This window comes from Lytechinus variegatus, chromosome 5, assembly GCF_018143015.1.
Source record: "Lytechinus variegatus isolate NC3 chromosome 5, Lvar_3.0, whole genome shotgun sequence".
In the NCBI taxonomy this organism is placed as follows: Eukaryota; Metazoa; Echinodermata; class Echinoidea; order Temnopleuroida; family Toxopneustidae; genus Lytechinus; species Lytechinus variegatus.
In genome coordinates this window covers 15,456,175-15,483,757 of record NC_054744.1, presented here as the reverse complement: position 1 = coordinate 15,483,757, position 27,583 = coordinate 15,456,175, and the positions used below count along the sequence as shown (strand labels likewise).

At 36.6% G+C, this 27,583-nt stretch overlaps 1 protein-coding gene across 4 annotated transcripts; it reads left to right on the top strand.

Moving 5' to 3' along the window:
• The first annotated feature begins 12,705 nt into the window (after positions 1–12,705).
• Positions 12,706–27,360, top strand: LOC121415555 (THAP domain-containing protein 5-like). 4 transcript variants are annotated; one of them, XM_041608805.1, is made up of 6 exons: positions 12,706–12,865; positions 19,721–19,926; positions 22,699–22,839; positions 23,159–23,493; positions 26,345–26,460; positions 27,148–27,360. In XM_041608805.1, the coding sequence occupies exons 2-5, from the start codon at positions 19,768–19,770 to the stop codon at positions 26,346–26,348; spliced, it is 639 nt and encodes a 212-aa protein (XP_041464739.1). In that variant the 5' UTR covers positions 12,706–12,865; positions 19,721–19,767; the 3' UTR covers positions 26,349–26,460; positions 27,148–27,360. The 4 variants fall into 4 exon arrangements, with proteins under 4 accessions (XP_041464739.1, XP_041464742.1, XP_041464738.1 ...); XM_041608804.1 differs by lacking the exon at positions 12,706–12,865 and adding an exon at positions 14,026–14,276; XM_041608807.1 differs by lacking the exon at positions 12,706–12,865 and adding an exon at positions 15,983–16,167.
• Positions 27,361–27,583: the final 223 nt, after the last annotated feature.

The window sequence follows — 27,583 nt, the reverse complement described above, 5'->3', positions numbered from 1 at the left end:
TAGATAACACTTCTGTTGATAACACTTCAATATTCTTGCTTTAGTGTCTATCACTCCTTTTACATGTAATTCCCTGTTCACATGACAACACGCTTATTGCAAAGTCTATATCTGCGTTAGATAATGCATCAAGAACTTACGTCTTCCTTTTTAGTCTCAATCGCTTCCTTCGTCAAAGTATGACTTCTGCTACCTGATTACATGATAGAATGGCAATGTTTCTCTTCAGTTCTACCACCTAAACATCCCATTACCTATTCCATTGTTACCTCACACTTCCATCCCTCCTGTCTGTCAATGCCATGCATGATCCTTTCTTTCATGACTTAAGAATTCTGTAACTCACAATTCATCTGCTTTTAAAAGAAAACTCTTTTCAAAATGGCCTATTGTTCTTTCGCCAGTCAATTTCACTCCTTCAATTCAGTCTTGAAGCTCTTCTCCCCAGTGAGTGGAGAAAATGCATATATTGTGTGCAGGCATGCCAAGATCAAATGACTAGGGTTATAGCTGTAAAGAGCTTTAATTTTTAGAGACATTGTTCAGATGTATTAAATGCTTTATGAATGCAGAATATAACTGATATCATTATTTCCTCCTTATATCCTATGAAATTTCTCTGCCTATATCCCCCCTTCCTCCCTTTCACGTTGCTCCGTTGTCTGCTGATCACAACTGGTTTAGAGGACACTTCAAGAGTCACTTCTTCTCAGCAATACCCACTTATTTTTTACATTTGCACACCTTTTCATAAACATCCACCATCCCCACAAACGACATTACAATATTTGGTCATTCTGTCTGCAAAGGTTTATGTGTATGATCCTACACTACGGCATCATGAAACAAAACTCAGCCTTTAACCAGGAATTCCACCGAGTTACTTTTCTCCCCAATCCTGCAATCTCTGCTTACACATAAGAGGATTTAGGAAAGCTGCGGATAAAAATCCAGCATGCTGTGGACAAAACTTCTGTTGAGGTACCATTCTTCATATTTGTCTGGAAGACTGGGACGACATCTCTTGGCACTCAAAAAGGAGAAAAAGAAGGTAGGCTTTGTCTTGCACCCTTACTACATCCAATGAATTCATGAAGAGGTACATGTACATCCCATTCATTTTTCTGTGGTATTTTTGTTTCTATCTCTCTCGCTCTTCTCCCTCTTTCTCACCCTATCCCTTTCTGTTAGTGTGGCTATACATCATTCATATTTCTTTTTGAATTCTGATCTGAAGTGCTTCCTATTACCAGCTTACCCCTTTCCCCTTTACTGTTCCTCATTCTTCATCTCTCCTGATAGCCCGGGGAGGGGGGGGGGGGCACTTCCATTGACGAGTGGATACCATGCGTGACCATGGGGTCTCGGAAAGCACCCTAAACACGTATTTTTCATTTTCTGCTACCCTTAACAAGTATTGGAAACAAAACGATACTCTTTGCAAGTTCCCTGAATTGAACCCCTATACAAGTACAGCGATATTTTAAGTGTCATGTCACGGACGAGGGTCATTTACCTACATCATTGGGTTTAGTACGGCCCCACTTCCCACACCTCGTGCAAATCATACTCAAAACATGTAGTGTTGATTGTTGGGGCAATACATCCTTAAACAAGTACAGCGATATTTTTATTGTTATGTCACAGACGTCGGTCGTCGGTTTTACCTTCACCTACATCATTGGGTTTAGTACAGTCCCACCTCTCACATCTTGCGGAAATTGTACTCTAAACATGTAGTGTTGACTCTTGGGGCAAAAGTATGTCCTTTATAAAACATTTTAGTCTTAATTTTTTACACCCTCGCGAATTTGACCCTAAAGACGTAACTTTCATAGCAAAAATAGATACCCTTTTTTCATTATTTTAGTGTTTTTGACACCCTTATCACGTTACCTATGCAACATGCCCTATCTTAAAAAAAGACATCCTTTTTACGTGTTTCTTTGGTCGCGCATGGTATCCACTCGTCAATGTAAATGGCCCCCCGGGCCTGACAGCAGTCTGCATGCTCTTGATTTTCAGTGCTCTGAAAAGAATACATGAAGGCATCAGCTCATCAATTATACATATACCTCTCCAAAGATTCATAGTATAGAATTGCTGTTGTTGGATCATCATCATTAAATGATCTCCAATCCATCATTTTAAGAACTGTACTATCAATATATCAGTGACATCTAACTAATGCATTATTCTATATATCAAGGTCAGCCAATAAATGCTTGATAACCCAACTGTGAAAACTGCTTACAGAATAATCTACCATCAAACTGGATCTAATTAACCCATTGCTTTCTGGAAACTTATTATACAACACAAAGACTAATAACGGAATTCAGTATGTAAAGGCCCGGGTTAAGAGCTTGAAAGGTCTTAGAGCCTAAAACTAAATTCATTTTCATTCCTTTTCTAAAGGCTCATGCAGCAGCTTCAAAATCTGATTTTGGACATTGAAACCTAATGAATGATTTATTTTATCGTAGAAGCTAATATGGCTTCATTCAAATGAAGCAGTTTGAGCATGTGAATGCAAAATAGCGTAATTTGAAATGCGCAATTCAAATGACACCCATGTGAATGCTTTGACCTGTAAAATGTTATTCTGGGGGAGGAGCTTACAGTGACTTTTCAACCACTTCTGCAGAAAACATGCTATTTTCTGCAAGGTTGACTTTGAACAAGTGATTGATGGGGTACCAAAAAGAAGCCACACCTCCTCTTATTTGTGCGAAATGTGACACCGCAGAATTCGCAAAGCCTCCTCAGCCATGTGAACAGAAGATATTTCTAGCATCATTACAATTCAACATTACAATTCGGCATTCAAATGATGCATTCTACACTCGTCTGAAACCACTCAAAGCTCCTCCTTGTGAATAAAATGTGTCAAACAGATCATTTCAATCCCTCCACCTCAATTCTTACACCCTGTTTATGAGAGCCACTAGACCACGACGCCACCACTTACAGTGACTTACGCAGCATGGCTTGTATTTCAAAGGAACAGTCATGAACACCACTAGACCATTAAATTAGAAAGTGGTATAATAATTTGGCAACAATACATATATGCAGTTGTTTTGCTATATTTTTTTTTTACTTTTGCCTACTGTAGATCAAAGCAATACCTTGGAATTAATCACCACTTCAAAGCCCATGTAAATACTTATCTGTGAGATAATGCATAACATTACAGAAGGGATGGGGTGAAGCCTCTAGAACAAAGTTATCGAAGAAGATCGTCTAGGAATACGGAAAGAAGGAATAACTTTATACAGACACGTCCTGCTCTTCTAAGATTTAACATGCAAGCACACTGAAGTTTGATTCTTATAATCTTTAGGTAATAGCAAGGACATATCTTTAATTTCTCCACTGGATTTTTTACAAGTATAATTATTCAAGTCTGAAAATTGATTTCTGAAAATAAATTTCAAAGTAGGACATCCTATCCCCTATAAATCCTCCATCATCCTCCCAGCATCCCCTTTGAGCAGCGGCCTTGTCAGGAGCCACGATGATGTCCCATTTCCTGAACTGCTAGTCATTCATTCATGCTCTCTGCGTAAATGATTCCGCATCTGGTTTTGATAGCAATTCCAGAATCTCTAACCCATCTTCACCTCTCCGACGACGTAGGTGCGTCACTGTCACCTCCTCCTTCCTGTCCCTATTCTATATAGGTCTCCATAAATGTTGCACGATTGCCTCGCCTCCCCTGGCCTTAACGTGCAGTAGAGATACGTGATAAGAATCATTTAATCTAGATATAATCTCTACTCTTAATGCAAAATATTTCTCTTCCTGAGAAAAATAATTCTATGTTTACTTTATAGTGTCAGGCTTACGTATGCATAAATTTCCTAATTTACCAAACAACACATACGGAACAGGTTAGGTGATATTAAACATACACACACTTTGAGAGAAAAGGGTTTTTACCCCTTGACAGTGTAATGTCTAACAAGTCAAGAAATGATTCTTCTGTCATTTTTGTATCTTAATACAAATATATTTAGAATATTACACTGGTATAAGATTCTAAACAGTACAGAAAATATTATATCCATTTTACACAATGGATTTAATTACCACCACAAAGGATGCTCGTGTAGTGAATTAATTCTGTGTTTCTTCAGTCAGTTTCTAACAGATCCTTATCAATTTCTGAAGGGATGAGGCATGGTTAATTAAGGATTAAATGATGAAATTGTAATCTTGGTGCATTTATAAAGATCTTTAAGTTATCACACATGTAGCTCTATCCTGGATGTCAATGCACTATTTAATATCTCCTTCCCTTTCATTGAATTCTCTCTTTGTACATCATCCTCTGCCTTCTCTCCTTGTCTATCCTAACCCCTCCCTTTCTCTCATGAACTTTCTTTAGATGTCGTTTGATGCTTTTGTTACACATACATGAGTATCATAAGCCCTCCGCCTGCAGAAACCTTTTTAATAGACAATAGAAATTTCAGTCGCGCAACAAAATAATATGAAATCATTTGGGGAGAATTGCATATAACTTTGATTTTCATTAAATACACATCTGATTGCAATTATGTTATCAACGCTTTATCCAATAGAAACCATTTTTTTTTGCTGCTTTTTTAGCAATCAGTCACACAATGATGGTAATGACGAGAATACCATAAATAGAAGGTTTTATGGAATGGGCCCCAGGTGATGAAAAAAGATATATACTGCAATTAGAATCAACATTGTATTTATTATACCGGTATCTAAATTGAGTAAGATAGCAAACATACATGTACTGTGTTTCCTGGGAAAATGGAATAGTAAATTTTAAGAACCTTGCTTTTCAAAAACAAAAGTTTTAATTTTACTGGTTGATGCATAATTATGATATACCAACAAAATTTTATACCAATATCATTAATTTCTTTCTGCATTTCCAAAAAAATCCTGTCATTTTCAAATTTCTTTTGTAAATGCAAATGAATTTAATCCACAGTTGTCACTGCAGTATTTGACTGGTATAATTGGAAATATCACAAAGTATGTATGCCTTTTAATCTATTTTTACTGTTCCACTGTTTGTGTCACTTATTAATGGGCTTTCATCAAACAATTCTGCTTTCATCTGAATGTTGCTCAAATTAATAAAATTTGGAAATTACTGAATTTCACAGAAACGGGATTCAATCAAAATTACTTTGTAAATTTGATTGATTTGGTGCTACTTTATGACAATGTAAACAGATATCAAACATTATTTTGAAAGTAATTAAAGATAAAATCCATCGTTCTGGTTTTCTTACACTCCCAGCATGAAAGTTCTTTATATTATTATATTTTGCATATTAGAATGAGAAATTGATATGAATAATTCAGATACGTCATGTACATCATAACAAGTTATGACATGATGTGAAATTAATTTAGAATAGGAAAATCGTATAATCTAATCAACTACAATTATCTTAAAGCTATACTCTGTACAATATTGTGGGAGTCTGAACACTCTACTGCAAAGTAGATTTCATTTCTTCAGTTACAGGATAATGATTTTTTTCTTTGGGCCTCTGACAAAGACAGAAAAGTTTGCTTTTATTGCACAGAAATCAATACTTTTCAGAGTAAGAGAACCTAGAGTAAATGTAATACAAGCCCCGGGCCAATGATTATGAACACTCAGCAGCATATCTGGACATACAGAATGGATTACATTATAAAAGCATTGGAACAGTGACAAAACTGCTTTAAATAAGAATTGAAGTGTCACATTAAAGCACAATCTAGCTGATGATGACATTAATGCAATGGTTGGAACGGCTTCTTTCCCCCAAACCTTTATAGATTTCAAAACAACCCATTCTTATTTTGAACCAGACAAGTGCCCTTAATTCAAGTTTTCTTGCACTGCTTGTGTAATCCAGAAAATTTTAATAGCTCTTCCATGGTCGAAATTACATATTTCTTTCTCAAAAGTGAATATTTTTTATCCTAAGATACATATGGGAGACTAAAGTATGAAAAATATACTTTTTTAATACTAATTCATTAAAAAAAATCTCAATGAAATAGACTTTGAGCCAGGCTACCTGTTTGAAAAGGTTAAGTGAAATAATTCGCCCACAAACACCACATAAGAAACACAGTTCTTATTCAACAAGTGAATGCATAATACAATATACTCAAGATTCTCCTGGCCATCTCCTTCGATGGAGCAGACATCTTCATCAACATGACGAGAATCTTATATCAACATTGCATGACAGAGAACCTTCAGGGCATGTCCATTATATTCCAAGCCATACTGATGAAAGGAAACAGTTCTCATTGTAGTTATCTATAAAGAAGTATAAAATCAGAAATTTACTTGGAAAACCGGTATTATGTTATTTTTTTGAAGAAGCTCATCATACTTTGAGACAAGAAGATGCAGACAGGCAAACTAACTCATTGCTGTAAGGTCATTTGAAGTGATCATTAGTTAACAATGAGGATAGGTGTTCATAATGATAATAATATACAAATAGCGAATAGGCATGAGTGCAATGGTGCGAGATTTCGCTTGAGGTGAAAGAAAGATGCTCTATAGAGGCGTTAGCCAAGTTGAATAGAGCGTGTCTTTCTTTCACTGAATGCGAAATCTCGCACCATTGCACGAATAAGAATATTCACTATTTGTGTTGTACAACGCCTCGGAATTTAGTGAAAATATGAAAAAACAAGAGTTTATCCCTGTAGTAATCTATGAAAAGGGAGCAAAAATACTGAAAGCGGAAAGCAAAATCCCACAAGCGCACATGACCTTGGGCAGCAATACCCATTATAGCCAGCAGGCTTATACGCGTATTGCACCTTCATTTTACTAAGCGCAATGAATTAAATTGTATTGTGACGTCACCTCCTAAAGCCGTGTAACGGTACATTTTGGATGGTACGTCTGTTGTGCAACGGTACAAATGTTTGACATTCAGCCTCCCATTTGTACGCGTACAATAAGCTATAAGTAGGCGTTGTACAACAGCGAGTATTTATCTAGTGCCCAATTCACACAAATTAAATCAAAAGGAAATGACATTAAAGTTAAATGGAATAATGTATGAATGAAGCTACTGCTGGAGGGCAACCTAAATGGTTGAATCATAGCATTCATCCTCAATTTTTCTCCCTCTACATAAAGATCAACCTCCTGACCTAGAGATTATTTTCAAAAGTACATTAGAGGACAAACACATCTCCATGTAAAATTGGCAATGCAGCTATGTAATAAAAAAAAAAAAGTCTTTGACTATATTTCTTTTTATGATTTCAGAAACAAAACAGAAACAAACATCAGATTATTTTATTTTGCTTCGATCCACATCAAGTTTCCTCCCACCTGTCATTTGCATTGGACACTCCTTGCAAACATTTCCCTGAAGCATGACAAGGCAATGTCATTGACATGTTTTCATTATCATCACCAATCACTTCAATCATTCTAATGTAAGATGCCATTAACAGTAATAACAAATTCTGTAGAAATCACCCATCGCCCATCAGCATAGGAAATGGTACATGTAAGACACTCACATTCACATAATATTCTAACATAGATTCAAATATGAAAATATCTTGTCCTTGCACCCTTCCTCTTCTCTTCTATATCCCTCTCTAGATCGATCTATCTATTTTTTTATATTTGACATGAAATAGATGAATTCATCGTGTTTCTACCACTCCCCTCTTTCTGTCTCCTCTCCTAGATAAAACACAAATAAAGTGTCAGTGACATCAATTGAACTGCCCTCTACTGACCACAACTATCACCACAATATTATTGAAGCAGTCATCATCGAACCTGTGGAAATCTTCCATCACTATTGAAACAGATGAATTATGCCTGATATGATTTTGGTGTTGATGACTCAGCCCCATGAATGTTTCAGAGCGATATTGGACATGGTGTCTGGGTGACGCCATGCGTCTATCCCATGAGGAATAGCCTACTCCACCATGCATAGATTTGTCTGACTTTATTATTATTGACATTTCAGTTGTAAAAGGTCATAAATCCATTTTTTATAACTTCAAAATACAACTGTATCTTGTAGGCCTCCAAGAAATATTGGATGGTGCTCTCTCTCTCTAAAAGTTGCTTTATGATTGAAAGTCAAAGCTTTTTTTCTCAATCTCATGAAGAGATACATACATACATGTACATGCACCTTCTAAAATCATGAAAATGGTGTGATATCAATAAGTTCATTTCCTTTATAAGTACTCATAGTACCCTTTTAGGAGCCAAGATCTTTACATCTGCTAATTACAGGCACACATAAGATGATGATTTCCTTCTAATCATTCAAAAACAGTATTTAGCCCGACTTCTCAAAGGTTTTTATTTCAGACACAAGTATGTTTTTTATCAGAAACACAATTATTTCACATATAATTGCATAACTGGTTCTTTGCTTTTCATAAATTTTGCTTCCTACTCAATAAAATCTAAAAAAAGACAGGAAATCAAAATTGTCCGCATGACATCTACAAGAAATCCAGCATATAGAACTTGAGTCACATTTAAGAAAATGTTGAGAGCCTCTCCAACGCATCACTTCAGGCATTTCCTAAACATCTATCCAACAGACTTGATGAGGTCTGCTATTCATTAATAGGATTCAAGGAAACTATGAATGGCATTCCTCCAGCTTGTCTATGGCTCTATTAGAGACTACATTCTTCCCATTGATAGTATGTCATACGTCACAGCATCAAGGTTATATGGGGGTTGATCCCTTTTAAAGGTCACTATAAAAAATATATCACTGAGACAACACAGTATTTGAATAAAAGAAGTTAAAGCAATTATCTGGTGTGTAATAGATTAAACAATATTGAATGAATAGGATAACTTTTTGGTACACATATATGTACATGGAACTAGAAGCACTTATTTTTTGTCCATTTTCATAACTATATCAATGATTTTTAAAAATCTGACCATCAGCAACTAATGTACACTTTACAAATCAACCCTCCTCTAATTCTGATCTAGACTGGGTCCTCACAGATTTTAATGGAATTCCTGCTCCAATACCCTTCAACCCTTTTCATATTCTCAACACTACACAAGCAAGACTGCCTTTCTTCAATGGGATCTGAGCCAATGTAAAGAGCTTCACATCTAATTTAGATCTAACACTCCCTCACACGACAAACTAGATTAGGTAACTCATTCTGTCTATTGAATAACCGGCTAGTCATTCAGTCGTTAGGAAAGGGAAATTGGGATAGCATCAGTTTAATATAGGGATCATTGCCCTCATGTAAACCTGATCCTTACTGATGTTGCTTGCAGTAATAAGAACCGGGGCAAAGGCAAACCAGGAGAGGAATATTTTCTGGAGACCTGCAACATAATGACAGCATATGCTTATGCAGCAATATGTGAATGTGTATGTTTCTGTCATCAAGCAATACTGAATGCAATTTTACTGTCCTTTCCCCTGATATAGATCTGCTATCTACCTCCAAATATTACAATCTGTACATTGCTTTATAACATTTATTCCAATTATTCAATCATTATTGGTCTCTCCAATTCTCTTCTGCTTTACTGTCAAATTCTTTGTTTTTCAAACCCTGGTACCCTGTCTTCTCTCAATACTCCCTCTGATTCTCCCTAGTATGCCCCTTTCAGTATGTCCAAGTTCCTCTTCCATTTCCCTGGCTTTTTTCTTGTCTTCCCTCTTTCTCTTTCTCCTCTTGCCTCCCCCCCTCATCTCTTACCTTCTCCTTCCCCATTCTACCCCCAATCTAACACCCCTTCCTCCCTTCCCCTCTCTCTCTGTCTTTCTCTCCTTATTCTATTTATTTATCTCTCTCCCTTTCTTTTACTCTCTCCTTCCTTTTATTTTGCCCTTCCTCTCTCCCACTCTTACTCCTCCATGTCTTCTCTGAACTTACCTTTCTCATCATCACATGATTTCAAATGCAGAGTTACAATCCTGATCGTGACTGACAACCTAATGCCAAACAGCAGGCCTTCAAAGTGCGACAGCGACTTACAAATTCTGATCAGGTGCTTTTCAAAATCCCACTCCTAATAACGTTGGGACGAGAGTGCTCAATTTCCGTAATGCTATACATGATTAGCATACTGCTATTCCTTGCAAGGCTTAAAGCCTTTTCAGAAAACAGGAATTTCATTTGTGTGCAAAGAAGGAATGTAACCAAAATGTATTGTAAGCGGTGTTAAAGACTGGCAACCAACATCTTATTTTGAAATAAAAATGGGGAAATAGGAACAAAAAATAATTTGTAGAAGTCATAAATAACTATTAAACAAAATCTTGCTTGCCTTTTTATGATCTTCAATATGTTATTTAAATGAATACCATACATAGATTAAAAATTCAAAATCATCCCAGGTTAAAGGTAAATGCTACATTAGTTGTGGTAACGATATCAAAATGAGTTCGTACAGAATACAATGAAATGACCACCAAAGTGTCTGTTTGTATAAATAAAACATATGTGCCAAGGGATTCTGGAAGAAATTGTGTAATTGCTGAGAAATCAGCAAATAAGCACAGGATTCGGGTCAAGCGTCGGGCATTCAAAGCAATAATACACTGTCCCACGTGCGGTTATCTGTGTTGGTGATCTTCAGTGTGAACATTTTTCAGCGTAGATTTCAAGATTTCACAAAGTTCAGTTTATGTAACTGTACCAGATCTAGATCCTCGATGATATACTGACAATTAAGCCTTGTTTTACAGACTTTCTCGTGAAATCAATGTTTACTGCAACTACTGGCATTTCTCTTTAAATATTTCAATAAAGATTGGACACAAAAACTTATCAGCAGAAATTTTTCTATTTGCCTAGCAACATTATTTTTTCTTGGCCAATGTTCCAACATTCCACATATTACAGAAGTTTATTCAATTCACAATGTTTTGTGTGTATGAAAAACATTGAATGACTGATAAAGAAAATATCTGCAAGGTAATGTTAATGTTATTTAATGAATTACTGAAAACTCTGAAAAATGAACCATCGTTTAAACCGTCATTGACCCATGCTGACTTATATGCAGGGAAGAAAATTATGAAGGGGTAATAGAACTGATAAACATTACAAATAAAAATTTGTCTATAAAATGACATGATCTACATGCAGCACCCCCCCCCCCCCCTCCTCCAAGCATCCATGGCTTGGCTATAAAGTTGGTACTATCCATTGCAACAATAGCCTCAGTATATAAATTCAGAGGCCTAAGTACTACTACTTTTTGGTGGGGGTGTATTTGTTGTGTTATGTAACTGTTTTGTCTCCCCGGCCACAATACATTTTAAACCTAATCCTCTAACTGCATCTGAAATATAAAGACAATCTTAGATTTTAAGGCAATGATGTCATGGAATTCAATAGGTCTAACAGCACCAGGACTTCATATCATTTTAATTGTGAGTAGATCCCTACTAGCCTCTGATTCTCTACCAGAATCACTGATGACTTACCTGTGCTAAAAAGCAATGATTCAGCCAAGATTTATGTTAATGATCATTAAAATGGACACTTCTAGAGTTTATTAGCTCATACACCGTGATGATGACGATTGATGCAACATGCAACTTTTCCTTATTGCTGCTCAATTCGTACGGCCGGGTCGACTAACACCGGTCTATCAGAAATACGTCGCCTGGACAACGGGCGGGAAGAGTTGACTTACCGTGCTCGAACGGCGGGTAGCTGGAGTCGAAATGGCATCTTCCCACGTTGATTTCTTATCATATCTGACCTCAGTACCGGTAATGTTTTGGTTCAACTAGATCACTCACCGTTTAGTAAATTTAGTTGATGAAGCCAGCCATAAATGCACCAGATGAGATACCTGCAATTTCAGAATCCCGCCTGCATAAATGCGAGCAGAGTGCATCAGCGCTATGGCGTGCCAAGTGTACGCCAGTATATTCTGTGCAATTCAAGCAATTCCGTACACAAAATGTGTTTTTATTCAGACGAAAATCTTTTTGTCATGACGCTTTTCTAATTTCGTACACAAAATTTATTTTGTGTCACACAAAATCATTTTCGTCTCGACGAAATGCACAAAATAAATTTCGTTTAGACAAAATGTAATTGCGTCCACAAACTTCATTTGGCGTGCCATACAAAATGGCGCACCAAATGTCCGATGGTAAATTCCGTCCAATTCACGTCATTCCGTACACAAAAGTTTTTTTGTTCGTATGAAAATGATTTCGTCATGACGCAGTTTTATTTCGTATACAAAATTATTCTTGTCACACAAAATAAATTTTCGTCGAGACGAAATGTAATTTCGTCCACAAAATTTATTTCGTACACACGAAATGAATTTTGATCTAACGAAATAGCACCCCAATTGTCCAAAGGAAAATTCTGTAGGAAAATATGTGTTTCACTCCATCGAAATTCATTTCGTCATGATGCAGTTTGATTTCGTATACAAAATTTATTTTGTGTCACACTTATAATCAATTTCCTCGAGACGAAATAAAATTGTGTCCTCGAAATTCATTTCGTTGCGATGCAAATATTTATTCCGTCAACGAAATGATTTTGTGTCACATCACAAAAAATTCCGTCGACAAAATGATTTTGTGTCACATCACAAAAAATTCCGTCCATGTAAAATAATTCTGTCTCCTCTTTCTGGCAGGGAATATAAGATCGTCGCTGATTGGCTGCACCTTGCTCAAGCCGATATCTTCGCTCGATCGATATCCGGGCGCGGGACGGTCACACTCACAGGTCGGCATGTTGGTGAACCTTTCTTGTTTAGCTTGCACGTTATTCATGTCAACGAGAGCTGCAAACAACTTCTCTAATTGGTAGAATGTGGACGGACATTGCATTCGTAAGTTTAGCTATGTTTTCGACTTCAAAATTACGTTGAAAACAAAATGGGAATTCGTTAGTCGTTGCCAAACTTGCATTTGCAAGAAGCTGTGCAATTTATAGTCCCGTGTATTCAAGTTTGTGTAGGGTCCTACTGTAGTCGACCATGCCCATGCCAGGCCAGGGGGATTGGTCTTTTGTGCACACCTAAAATGGTAATGAATTATACAGGCTGATATTTAGGCCTAGATTTTGATTAATGGTGTAAAATTCATACTCAGACTGACTCAGAGCAAAATGCATGTTGAAATTGGAAACTTCATTGGATGACAAATTTTATATAATTATTGACTGTCTGAGTCAGTGATTGACGTGATTTTATTTTTAGATTATTAAAAACAGCTTTAGCTTGGGCACCCACACGCATTGCGAGGTTAGTATTAATACTGGTAAATTAAACCATTGAACCATGTTTGGCAGTGGATTTCGAATTGACAGTTAATGAGTTAGTGGGTCGCGCATGCTGGCTTGCTGCGATCCCACTTCTGCAAGTGATGTCCACGTCCATAAGGCATTAAACACACCACTTCTAAGTAATGGCTTGGTTTTTCTGTGCGCTGTGGCATGTCAGGGGCGGATCCAGCTTTTATAAAGGGGGGGTTGGGGTGGTATGTGAGGGAGCGTAGCGACCGAGTCCAACCGAGAGGAGCAAGCGAGGGTGTTTGGGGGGGTGTCCCCCCTCCCACGTAGGGAAAATTTTTGAAAATCTGTGTGTGAAAATGGCGTTTCCTTGCATCTAAAACACCACTATTTTTGATATAGAGGTCGTTGCCAAATTAACCCCCATGAAAATTTGTAAAATTAAGTTGCAATCCCCCATTTTTTTTTTTTTTAATGGGGGGATTTTTGTTTGGGGATGAGAATCGGCAACCCTGGCCTAGATTGTCACTTCCGCGGTGGCCCGTGTCCTCAAAAAAGCTGATGGGGGGGGGGGGGGCAAAAAGGACTATGTGATATTTGTTCGCCCAACCCTCCCCCCAAATAAATAATAATAAATTAAATGAAGACATAGAAATAGAATAAAATAAAATTACAAGTTTTTTAAAAAAGATAAGATTTAAAAAAAATGGTCCCCAGATTTTTTTTTTTTTTTTTGGGGGGGGGGGTTGCAACCCCCCCTCTAGATCTGTTTCTGCATGTAATGAACCCTTGACTATGAGTTGGGCTTGTCCGTAGACTCTAATGTTAGAGTCGAGGCCTATCTCGGCTCGGGCCCAAAGATGCGCCACCGCGCACAGAAAAATCATGTGGTATGGACACCAGAAGTGAGAATGAGATCCCATGCGCGACCCACTGACTTAGATATCCACTGCCAAAACGGTTCATGGTACAGGGTATAGGGCAAGTCCAAGAAAAGGTCACCCTAGAAGGTAAAATTTTATCTCCAATTTAAGAAGTTATCTTTGGAGGGGTAAGAAAGCCTATCGCCTGTTGTGGTAGCCTAAGTATGTTTGGCCTAGGTCCTAGCCCCACTCATTACTAGTACAAGTTTAGTTACTTTGAGCGATGTTTGTGCCGGCTCCACTTCACCACCACTACTATACACTCCATCTGGCTGAACATCGTGTCCGTTAAGTCGATCTGATATTCCGAGTGACAAAGGTGGGATTTTATGGGGAAATATAAAACTCATGGAACATCACGATCTTTAAAAACAAAACTAATATAGGAGGGGGTCCAGTGTCCGGACATGTTATCTTTTGGTTACACTTCGTAATTCAGAAGGTTCGTAATTCCAAAACATGTGAATTCATTATTGCCTGAACCACAATGTTCGTTAAATCGAAAAAGGGTTCGTTAATCCGAACATTTGTGGCGCAATTCCGAAGGTTCGTTAATCCGAAAAGGAATAATGAGTGATAATTCCGAAGGTTCGTTAGTCCGAAAACGAAATGAGGTTCGTTAATCCGAAAACGAAATGAGGTTCGTTAATCCGAAAAAACTAAATGAACAACGAACCTCATTTTTTTTCGGACTAACGAACCTTCGGAATTATGACTCTCATTATTCCTTTTCGGATTAACGAACCTTTGGAACAACGAACGTCATTTCAATTTTTGGATCGTCCGACCTTCGGAACAACGAACCTTATTTCGCTTTCAGATTAACGAACCTCCGGAATATCCAAACCTTCGGAATAACGAAGCTTCGGAATTATGAATGTAAACAATCTTTTTGAAGCCTTCCTTTTTGTCTTTGGATTACACTAAAAATATGAATTCAATACTTGTAATCATCTTCTATTTTGTTCTTTATATTTCCCAACATTTTGTACTAAAATTTGATGAAACTTCGCTTCTAACTTTTTTCAAATGACTTTCTAACATTGATCGTGTGGACACACAACCTGAACGGACACACAACAACTGAGTGACCTGAAACTCAGGCAGGACGTTTAGCAATACTTGATTAACCTTATGCCCAAATTTCATGAACTAGGTTTCTAAGTTTTCATTTAAAAAACACAACCTTTTGTTAAGATTTGGTGTTGATGCCGCCACCGTCAGAAAAACAGCGCCTATAATATAATTTTACTCTCCTATGCAGGTGAAACAAAACGGAAGGAAAGAAGGGAAAACACAAATTTTGCGCATTTTCATGTATTTATTTTCAATAGTCTCGGCAGTGCAGCCGTCCTTGCATGGTAACTATTATATAAAGATTATCCAGCAGCTTGCAAAGGAAAGTCAGTTTCAAAGTAATTTCTTCAGTGCACAGATGAGGTGAGGGGGTCTTCGGGCGCTTGCCCCCTCTCCTCTCCTACAAAAATAAATTATGACCAAGAAAGTAGAAAAGAAAATGGTGAAATATATTTTTTCTGAATATTATGCTTTCATTGGATATTTATAAAGTTAAATATTTTTATTTTTTTTGCTCGCTCACAAAAAAAAGATCTGCCCAATTATTCATATCTAGCCCCTTCAAAACTTTGGCTCACTTCGCCACTGATTTGTTTCATCACACTTCTATGCAAATACTTACGCCTATAGAATAGAATACATTATATCCTACATAGAGTAAATCATGTATAGTACTATTGGTTCAAGTAGCATCATGTGACCGAATATCAACTCTGACGTCATACCTCGATATATTTTTGGATACTAGTATATCGAGGTCTGACATCATTATTTCACAAAACTGGATCTAGCTAAACTCTCAGGCACACCGGCCAGCGCGCTCTCTCTCCCGGGCAAGTCCAGCGATGTGTCGGCACAGGCACTGATCTGCGTTCTGCTGAGCACGATGGCTCAGAGAAAAGTAGGTAATTCAACTCAAGTAACCGGACTTTGCAAGCTCATCACATAGATTTTGGTTATAAATTATAAAAAAGTTGGATAAAAAACAAATATATCAGGCGTTTCATTCGAAAGCATAGTGGGAATTATTAATCCTCGGTTGGACTGGCAAAACTACTATATTTCCCTCGGGGCTTCGCCCCTCAGGAAGTGATTGTCAGACCAACCTCGGATAAATAATTCAACTATACTTTCTCAAAGCCTGATATATTTGTTTACTATTTCTCATAATTCCATATGGCTTTGTGTAATTATTTTGTGTCCTGAATTACTTCATTAATATGAAATTTTATTCAGAATCACAAAAACTGCAAGCTCTCTTTTTCTCCTAATAATCAGAGACAAAATGAGCCCAAGATTTTGAGGGAGTCAGATGTGTCATATCAGGCAAAATTCAATAGAAGTTGTGAGCGAGCAAGCTTTTCATTAAAAAAAATCACATTTTGTAGCTTGACATAAAAATATTCAGAAAATGTTATATTTCATTTTTCTTTCCCTTTTTTTTTTTGGGGGGGGGGGGGAGAGCATCCCAAGCCTCCCCCCATCTATGCACCTCTGTCTAGTGTCTATATTACTGTTATATTGTTATTTCAAGACTAATTTTCATAGAAACGATTGGTTCAGAAAAAATATTAAACACATGCAGCCTTTCATGGAAAGTTCCCCCGGTTGTCCCGAAAAGGTGTGTTTTGTTTGACTTTCCTCCTCAACCCACCCTTTCGAGAAAAGCTCTCGCGGCATATCTCAACGTCCGTATGACATATTTGTCCTGCCCACCAGAGGTGAAGGCGAGACTAAGGGATCCAAATGTCGTCTGTCCGTCCGTCACAAACCTGTAATGACACATAACTCCACAACCGTAAGTCGCTTTTAAACCAAACATGGATGGTAGATGGACCTGGGTGACCTGCATGTTGAGCTGCAGTCAGAGGTCACATGGTAAGGTCAAAGGTCATTTTCAGGTCAACGTTAAAGTTTACATGCAACACTTTTATGACACCTAACTCCACAACCGTAAGTCGCTTTTCAACCAAACTTGGATGGTAGATGGACTTGGGGGACCTGCATGTTATGCTGCAGTCTGAGGTCATATGGTAAGGTCAAAGGTCATTTTCAGGTCAACGTTACAGTTCACATGCAAGACTCTTATGACACCTAACTCCGCAACCGTAAGTCACATTTCAACCAAACTTGGATGTTGGATAGACATGGGGGACGTGCATGTTATGCTGCAGTCAGAGGTCACATGGTAAGGTAAAATATCATTTACAGGTTAAAGTTTACATGCAAGACTCTCTTATGACACCTAACTCCGCAACCATAAGTCACTTTTCAATCAAACATGGATGGTCGATGGACTTGGGGGACCTGCATGTTATGCTACAGTCAGAGGTCACATGGTAAGGTCGAAGGTTATTTTCAGGTCAACGTTAAAGTTTACATGCAACACTTTTATGACACCTAACTCCACAACCGTAAGTCGCTTTTCAACCTAACATGGACAGTAGATGGACTTGGGGGACCTGCACATGTTACGCTGAAGTGGGAGGTCACATGATAAGTTCAAAGGTCATTTTCAGGTCAACGTCAAAGTTTACATCAAGACTCTCTTATGAAAACTAACTCCGCAACCGTAAGTCACTTTTCAACCAAACTTGGATGTTGGATAGACTTGGGGGACGTGCATGTTATGCTGCAGTCGGAGGTCACATGGAAAGGTCAAAGGTCATTTACAGGTTAAAGTTTACATGCAAGACTCTCTTATGACACCTAACTCCGCAACCGTAAGTCACTTTTCAACCAAACTTGGATGGTAGATGGACTGGGGGACCTGCATGTTATGCTGCAGTCAGAGGTCACATGGAAAGGTCAAAGGTCATTTACAGGTTAAAGTTTACATGCAAGACTCTCTTATGACACCTAACTCCGCAATCGTAAGTCACTTTTCAACCAAACTTGCAGACTTATGCTGCAGTCGGATGTCACATGGTAAGGTCAAAGGTCATTTTCAGGTCAATATTAAAGTTTACGTGCAAGGCTGGTATGACAAGTGTTATTCCATCCCAGTAATTTCACAATGAAGTTTCGATATAATTCTTGCGTGCCCTCGCAAATCACAATATTTCTGGTTATTTTCATAAGTGGGCGAGACAAAAATTGCTTTTGCCTTGTTTTTTAGTCATGTTCAAAATGAATTAGTGATGATTTCATTTTTCTCGGCATTTTAATCCCCAAGTCTGCATGGTTTAATTATGTTTGATGCATGTTTTGCCTTTAGTAGACAGCTGGCAGCCCTCTGTCTCGAGGAGTATTTTTATATCTTTTTCTGTATTTGGTGAGTGAAGCCAACGAAATTCAGCTGAACAACCAACATAAAGGCATGGTCACACCGGCCGAGCGTTGTTGGAGCGGTAGGGAAAGAGGGTAGAATTTTTCTCTCAAAATGGGGGAAAAATCGAAAACAAAAAAACAAATCGAACTTGAAAATGGTAAACGGTAGCGAGCGGTGATGATTTTTTTTTCTCTCCGCTCCACGACCGCTCCAACAACGCTCGGCCAGATGCCTTTACACTTAAGGGGAATCCAGCCTTGGTCATAAAATATAGTGTTGGAAAGGAGAAAATTAGATAAAACAGAATGGTGAAAGTTTGAAAGAAATCGGACCAGCAATAAGAAAGTTATGGCTGCTTTAAAATTGAAATCCCTATGATTATGTAGATTTCAAAGTGGCAACTGGGTAAGTAAATTATGACAAGAGGCAAGGACAACTTTCCCATAGGCCATGTACTTAATTATCAGGGATTTGTGTTTTTCTCCTAACTGCCCTTCCCCTGGGGCAGTAATCTAAATATAACCCTGGTAGTATATTGTTTTATGTCCTCATGTGAAAGAAAAATAAAAATTTGAAGTAAAACATTTGAAAAAATGACATATTAGCCATTTTATGTATTGGAGTACATGGAAGAGTAGTCCTTGCCTTACATCACTGTGACATCACATATGTGGCCAATTTGCAGTCTCGTGGATCTAGGGATTACCAATATTCACAACTTTAAAAATAACTTTCTTATTATTTGTCAGATAGTGTTCAAACTTTCACCTATCAACTTGACTGATTTTTCTTATTCCCCTAAGAACAAGTTTTTATTTGGGTTGGATTCCCCTTTAACAGAGACCGAAGCTTTAGTTCTAGTTTTGGCTCTGCTATTTTTTTATTGGATGTATTTCCTGATTTATCACAATAATTGCAAGTTTTATCATAATTTAACTTTTTGAAAATTATGCTATTATGTGATTAAGGCTACATCTCTTGTACTTTACCGATAGTCTCAATATAACGTTATTAATGGATTATTTCTTGTTAAAAATCCTAAAGATAGGAACTAACTCTGTGGTTGGTAGATAAATATGACTCACTTGTCCAGGTGTTGATAAACGGGCCGCTGCTGAGTAGGCCTAGAGTTTTCTTAATTATATATAATTGATTTCATGACATGTGTTTACATTTGCTGCAGATTCCCATTCAGCCGTTGGACTGAACTGGTACTGTAACACAGTATGGATGGTCAATATGAAGCAAGCTTCATCGAATTCCTCCAAGAGCTCTGTACTCTGTTCTGATCATTTTGAAGATGCTTGCTTTGACAGGACTGGGCAAACGATTCGTCTAAGACAGGATGCTGTCCCAACCACATTTAATTTGCCGCCTCGTCATCAGAAGGTACAGTAGATCTATATCATACGTGTTTTAAAGAAATATAATCTCTGTATTATCTATCTACCTTTGGTTTGACAGAACAATGTTTTGAATATTCCATTCTCAGTAGCCAAAGAGAAATGAAAATTATCCTATTCGTTAGGGTCACCATGGACCTCGGCCTATACTGTGTACCAGGGGACTGTGTATTTTAAGTTAACGCTTACTAAATGATCAAACAAATTAAAAATTTGGTTTAGCCCTACATAATTAGCATGAGCTTCTTTGAAATTGCAAAGCTAAGGGTGTATTGCTGATTTTTCATAATTTATTAAAATTCATTTTTGATAAATTATTTTATGCATAAATAGAGAATTCTCTGCTGTACAGTTAAGTAAATCTCTAAATAAGTTCCCAAGTTCTACAGTGCGTATGAAAAAATGGGATAGATTTGAAAAGTCTATAAAATTTTTGTTTCAAATTATGATCTCAATATTTTGGTGTCAATACATGCTATGGAGTCTTATCCTTCAAATGCTATTAAAATAATTTGGTTTTGTTCGTGCTTACGCAAACACAAATTTTTGTTTTGTCTGGGGTAAAAAAGGAAGCTTGCGCCAAAATGGCATAATATGATGGTCGGACTTCTTGCTATCAGCAGAATTCCTCTTAACCTTTTCATTATCTTTGCCATAATTTTCGAATTATGCAGTCAAAATTCATTTCCAAATCTACTTATTTATTTGGATAGTTGTGGTGTTGTTCCTTTTTAATATGTTCTCTTTTAGTTTTGAATATTCCTTCCTTAGGCAAGAACATTTTTTAAAACCAAATTATGGTAGAGCGTGTTTTTTTTTTAATCCTTTCATTGTGTTCTGCAAAGGTTATGATGCCTTTGAACAGTGGCATACTGAGGGGTGGGGGCTCGGGGTGCTCCCCCCCTCCCAATACAAAATTATGACCAAGGAAAAAAGTGGAAAGAAAAATAACAGAAAACATAGAAAGTGAAATATGATATTATTCTGAATATTATGTCAAAATCACAAAATTGGATATTTTAGTAAAAACTGGAAATTTTTGCTTGCTCGCTTCACAACTTTTCAATGCATTTTACCTGATCTGCCATATCTTGCTCCTTCAAAATTGACTCAATACACCATTGCCATTGAAAGACATGAATATTTTCTTGTTTGTCCTGTCAAGCACATAATTAAACTTGGTGAAGGATTCAATGACCCCTTGAAAATAGGATTCATGTCTTTTATAGGTACCATTACATAAATTGTTTCACATAATTATTATCAAAGGTACCATAACATAATTTGTTTCACATAATAAAAAGGATTTGAATGATTACAAATTCTCCCAATTAAAAATGCAAATCTTCTCACTTGGGTTGACAAGAAAGTCTCTTCTTACTTATGAAGCAAAATTCAAAGGTAAAAGAAGTTCAAATTAAAACCAATGTAATTCAGGTAAATGAATAAATTTATTAGTGAAATTTGACAGCATTTTTCGAAAATTATGGCAAAGATAATGAATATATTATAAGTCTGCTGATTAGCCAAAAGTCTAAAAGTATAAAACGTCCCATGTTCGCTCAAGCATGAATTTATTTTTTAAATGCCATTTCAAAGATAAGATCTTAGAGCATCTATTAATATCAAAATATAGATATAATATTTTGAGACAAAGCAAAGATTTTATAATTTTCAACCAATAAGTACAAGAATAATGATGCATTTGTCATTTATGATTTTAAATAGAATTTCCATTGGATTAGATTTGTAAGAAAAATAATGTTTTTGAGCAATTCTAGGTCCGACATGAACTCATACATTGTTGCATTACTGCGTATCCGGATGCCGCAAACTTGGTCCCTAAACTTCTGCGAGACTTGACCAACAAAAAAATATGAGGACATGTTTCTAACTGTGGAATTATTGCAAAACATGAGGGGGGCTTATTAAAGTGATGGTCCAGGCTGAAAATATTTATACATGTAGCTTAATAAATAGAGTAGAAGTCACTGAGCAAAATGCCGAAAATTTCATCAAAATCAGATGACAAATAATCAAGTTATTGAATTTGATAGTTTATAACAATAGTTTGTGAAAACGGTCGTCATGAATATTCATTAGGTGGGCTGATGATGTCACATCTCAAATTGTTCTTTTGAATTTTATTATATGAAATTATGTTTATTAAATTTTATCCTCCAAGAACTAGAAAAATTGGATTGACAACTGATTTAGTACATTAGATATTAATTGCTGAAACTTATTTCATCATAATGGAGACACATCATTTACACATGTATGAAATAATGAAAAAATTATGATTTTATGAACCAAACGGAAAGTGGGGATGTGACATCATCCCACCTAATGAATATTCATGATATGACTATTTTCTCAAAATATTGCTAAACTTTAAACTTCAATAACTTTATTATTTGTTATCTGATTTTGATGACATTTTCAGCATATTGCTCAGTGGATTCTACTCTATGTATTAAGATATAAATATTTTCAGCCTGGACCATCCCTTTAAGACCCCCCCCCCCTTCCTCCTTTGGGGCCAGATAGGGTTAATAAATCATCATGAATATTTAAACATGTTTATTTTGCTGCAAGTCCATTGAAAAGGATTCATTTCTAAACAAATATTATTCTAAATGTACTATTGAATATTAATTTGACAAATTTAAAGTCATTTTTTTCATTCTTGCATCTCGGTTTATTCAATTTTTCTTCTTTTTTTAATGTTTTTTTTTTATTCACTCTTCTCGTACAGAATGCACACAAACCAGGGAAACCCTCGAAAGAAAGTCATTTAGATTCAGCAAGCAACCTCCCAGATACTGCAAAGACACCTGTACCAAAGTCTTCAGCACCTTCCCTGGGACTACTACTCAATGCCAAAAATCTAAGAGGGGTAAAGTGGAAGATAACAGCAACATATATCTAAATGGGGTATTGTACAGTATGATTGATCAACCAATGATACCAGTTGTATTCTGACATTTAAATCCATGTCCCTCTGACCAATGTTGTCAAATAAAAACCTTGCTTTGAGCATAACATCCTCAAGGTGGTCTGAAATTCTATTAGAAGGTACATGTAGTCTTCTGTGGAAGTTCATTTTATGCTTTGACTGCTAATCTACAAGTTTTATTATCAATATGCTAGTGTTCTGAAGTTGATGTGTTAATAATCAATTGTTTTAATGTTTTATTCTATTTAAAACATAATAGATGGAGACCAGCAGCATGGCAGCAGGAGCTAATGTTGGTCGTGATGAGGCATATACCACCATCAACAATGCTGCAATTGCAGTCACCACCACCAAGTCTGCTTCTGTCACTGCCATCACCATTGCCACCGCCATTACCAAGACCACTCCTGACACAAAGCCCCCAAGTCCTCAACTGACCAGATATTGCAGCTGGAGAAGGATATACCAGGAACTTCAAAGCCAGGGCTTGCCAGTCTCCTACAATAAGAAAAATGCCATGGGCCCATCTAATGAACTAGTAGTAGAATATTTGGCCACAGTTGTAGAAATGCAGAGACTAACATACTGCCACAGGTAAAAATCAATGTCAGATATGATGGATAGTCTTTGAAATATGGGTTGCAGAATGAATATCAGTAAAACCCATCATGATGTGCTATCTGATTTAACCCTAAAAAGGCGGTGGGAGCCCAAAAATTTTCACGATAAATCCACAACGTGAAAGATTGTGCCGCGTCATTATAAAGCCTTTTTTAAAAAAGTTTATGAGTTTTCAGACAAAATTTGTGACACCTGGGTACCCGGTTCTGCAATTATGCAACATTGTGCATTGTGTAATTACACATGTCAGAATTGCACTAAAATGTGATTTCATGGACAAATCCAATGCAAAATCTGTTTCTAGCCAGAATTCATAATTGTATCATACCGGTTAATGTTTATTTTTACTGATTAAAATCAATTAATTTCATTGTGCTTATGATCAGAAAATTTTGTCAACAATATAAAAAAAGTAAAAAAAACAAAGAAATACTTAAGAAAGGAAAAAAATACATATGAAAGGTATTTGATATCAATTAATTTTTATGTGTCTGAACAAAAACTTCAAGGGCTGTGTTTATAGATTTCCAGCCAAATTCTAATTTCATGCATGATTTAGTAAAATATATAATTCTAAATAATTTTAGAATGATCAAATATACAATTTTTTCATCTGTGGCAGGCATTTTGCATTTCTTCACAATTGCGCAATTAACGGTCAATCTTGAGGGCCCCCACTCCCCTTCCGCCCATCTTTCCTGCCTCCAAAATACCCTGGCAGTCTTATTAGGGTTAGATTAAGTCTACATTAAGCAAACATAAAATTCTTACAATTGAATTCAGTGGCGTAATGAGCCAAATATTTTGAGAGGGCTAAATATGGCGAATGGAACAAAAGTTCTCCAAAGAGAGCGAAGGGAGTGTGCAAAATTTTAGAACTTTTTAATACAGAAATCAAAATTTGGAAAGATTTTGACGTAATAATATCCAGTAAATACTCTCTATTTCACCCTTTCTCGTTCGCTTTCTTTCTTTTTCTCCTTTTCTTTCTTGGTCGTTAAACATTGGGGGGGGGGCAGTCAGACCGCAGGTCCCTATGCTAATGAGCAAAAAGTCCAGATACATCCAAATCATCTCGTGGCTGAATCCTTGCAAAATCTTGTGATTCGTGAGATTTTCTTTCTCGAGTCTAAGAATTTACCTGTTTTAAAGAGAAATTCCAGTATTGGTAACGATCTCAAAATGACTTTTTACAGAATCTAATATAATGACCACCCAAGTGTCTGTATGAATAAAAAATATGTGCCAAAGGATTCTGGAAGAAATTGTGTAATTGCTGAGAAATAAGCAAAATAAGCTCATATTCCAGCAATAATAATACACTGTCCCACGTGTGCCTATCTGTGTTGGTGATCTTCAGTGTGAACATTTTTCAGCGTAGATTTCAAGATTTCACAAAGTTCAGTTTATGTAACTTTACCAAATCTAGATCCTCGATGATATACTGACAATTAAGCCAGACTTTCTCATGAAATCAGTGTTTACTGCAACTACTGGCATTACTTTTTAACCTCAAGTTAAATTAAATATTATTGCACTATCAGATAGAGTAAAAGTTACTCTTTCATATTGGTCATTTATTTTGTATACAATATTTTGTTAAATAAGTAAATTTCTGGCCTGAAAGTGTGCCTCAAAACTTAATTTTCTTCTTCCATTTTCTTTTGCACATTGTGCAAACTTTTTATTTTGAGCCTCAATGATATCCATATCACCATAAAGCTGAACTTCTTTTCTTTCTCACAATGCCACTCTTGATATGCGGCACCTTTTAATCGGGTCAAGATCACACTTTTCCCACTAAGGTACAATACGAGATTTCTGTAATTTTGTACTTGCATGAAATCCAGAGTTCTGATTGGCTGGATAAGGTTCACAGAACAACAGGCACAGGGTATTTGAGGAGATTACCACATGGGAAGTGTGACCTTCCTACGAACCATGGCACTGGAACCGTTGGAATTTGCCACTGGGTGGTCCATTTGACCAATCAGAATGCAGTATTCTTGTTTTCAAACTGCTTTATGTACTTGGCAAATGAAAAGTGTGATCTTGACCCGATTAAACCAATTCTTATTTTGAAACCTATATCGTTTCAAAGCATACATATTCAGCTTTATCATGATATAAAAATCATTTGGGCTCAAACACAAATAAAGTGTGAAAATAGCAACTTTTGTCAGGTGAAAATATTTATTTTATAGCATATTTTAGATCAAACTTTGAACCTATATTACAAAATCTTTGAATAAATCCAAACATATGACATGAAAGAATGATTCTTCTTCTTTACAATGGTACCAAATTCATGAAATTCGATGCACAGTTAGAGCAGCAATGACCGAATGAAAAGGTGTTATGGTCCGCGTCAAGCTCATTAAATATACAAAACATCTCAAGTCATGAATATCATTTGGATGAAAGAAGCCACTCTCTTGGGACCTGCAGTCTGACTGGGGGGCATGGCCCCCATCTATACATCAGTGATGGATTTAATACTTTTTGCATGTACGATGACGATGCTCGCTCTCTCTCACCCATCCTCACTATGTGTATATGTGTGTGCAAGATGAATTATGAGGAATAATTGCATGAAGTGACGTTTTTCAACCAGAGATTGATCCTTATGTATTACTTACTATTGCATTTTTGTTCATCATATTGACCCATCTTGACCCCTTTACCCCCCCCCCCCCCCTGACAAAAACCTAATAGTCAAATGAAGTTTCCTTTTCTTTTCTTTTGATATACATGTAATGTATTCATGTGAGAAAAAAAATTATAGTGCCAAACATTTTTTGAAAATTTTAATTTATTCCTTCAGGTGAGGTTTTGTCCACAGTTCCAGAAGGACACAAAATAGTATCAGAAAGTCATGCCAGAATCAACAACTGAAGGGTTTGAAGAGCCAGATAAAGAGCCTAGAAATGTGATTTAAACGTAAGTTAAACTTATTTATAATTCTGATTCATTTTGGCATAGAAAGTAAGTCATAATAACAATTTGAATGATTTTTGTCTTCTTGATTTGCTCTTTGTCAGGAATCCAAATTTTAGAATTAAACTCTTAGTTTGAGGTGTTGATGATTTTTTTTTCAGCTGCAAAAGTAACAAACCAATATCAATCATTGGTCGATAATGTGACTTGCTTTCTCTTGCCAAATTGGTACATGTACATGTATATTCTGCATTTCTATAATGATTGACCCCACCACTAGCACATAAGATGCAACATGTCAAATAACTGTCAAACTCACTTCATCATGTATTTTATTATTAATATTTCATTAAAGGAGTAAAAGGACTCAGAAAGATTACCCGAAAAAGCTCACAGAATTTTTTTTACTGGTAGACCCTTTACATTCATTTGATGAATTGAGTTCATGCAAAATCAACTGAATGTTATGAGTACAAAATCCTGTTAATACACCTTACTGTGAGGCTATTCTGGTAGGTCATCCCGGGAGTGCCTGAGGATCTTGTCCATTTGGATAAATCTTGCAAAGTACCAAGAGGTGCCTCCACCCCCCCCCCCCCCCCCACTCTATTAAGGGTTAACAATGAAATTGAAATTAGGAATAAGTTTAGTATCTTGCTCATATGCATTATAAATTAATTACTATTTCAGGTACTTCAATCACATGCACAGTAGGAGCAAAAACAGCAGCAAACACACAGGAGATGTAACACTACATTGACCAACAGCAACAACTACAGCAGCATCAACAATTTCTGCAGGAGATGCAAAAACCACACTGGCAACCTCAACAACATCAAGGTGTCCAACAAACACTCCGGGAACGTTAACAGCAACCACAGCTTCAGCTGGAGTTTCAACAAACACATCAGAAAAAACCAACAGCAGCAAAAAAAACTTATGAATAATGAAATGAATCTAATTGAAACTCAAAAGCCAATGACGCAACATCTTTGACAAACTGAGACAATTATTCATTCTTTTACAGGATAAAGAAATACTTTTTTAAAGTGTAAATTTGCAGGAACACAATGGATGTTCCTATGTATCTATTTAATGAAATAAATTTGACTTTAATAAATTCAGT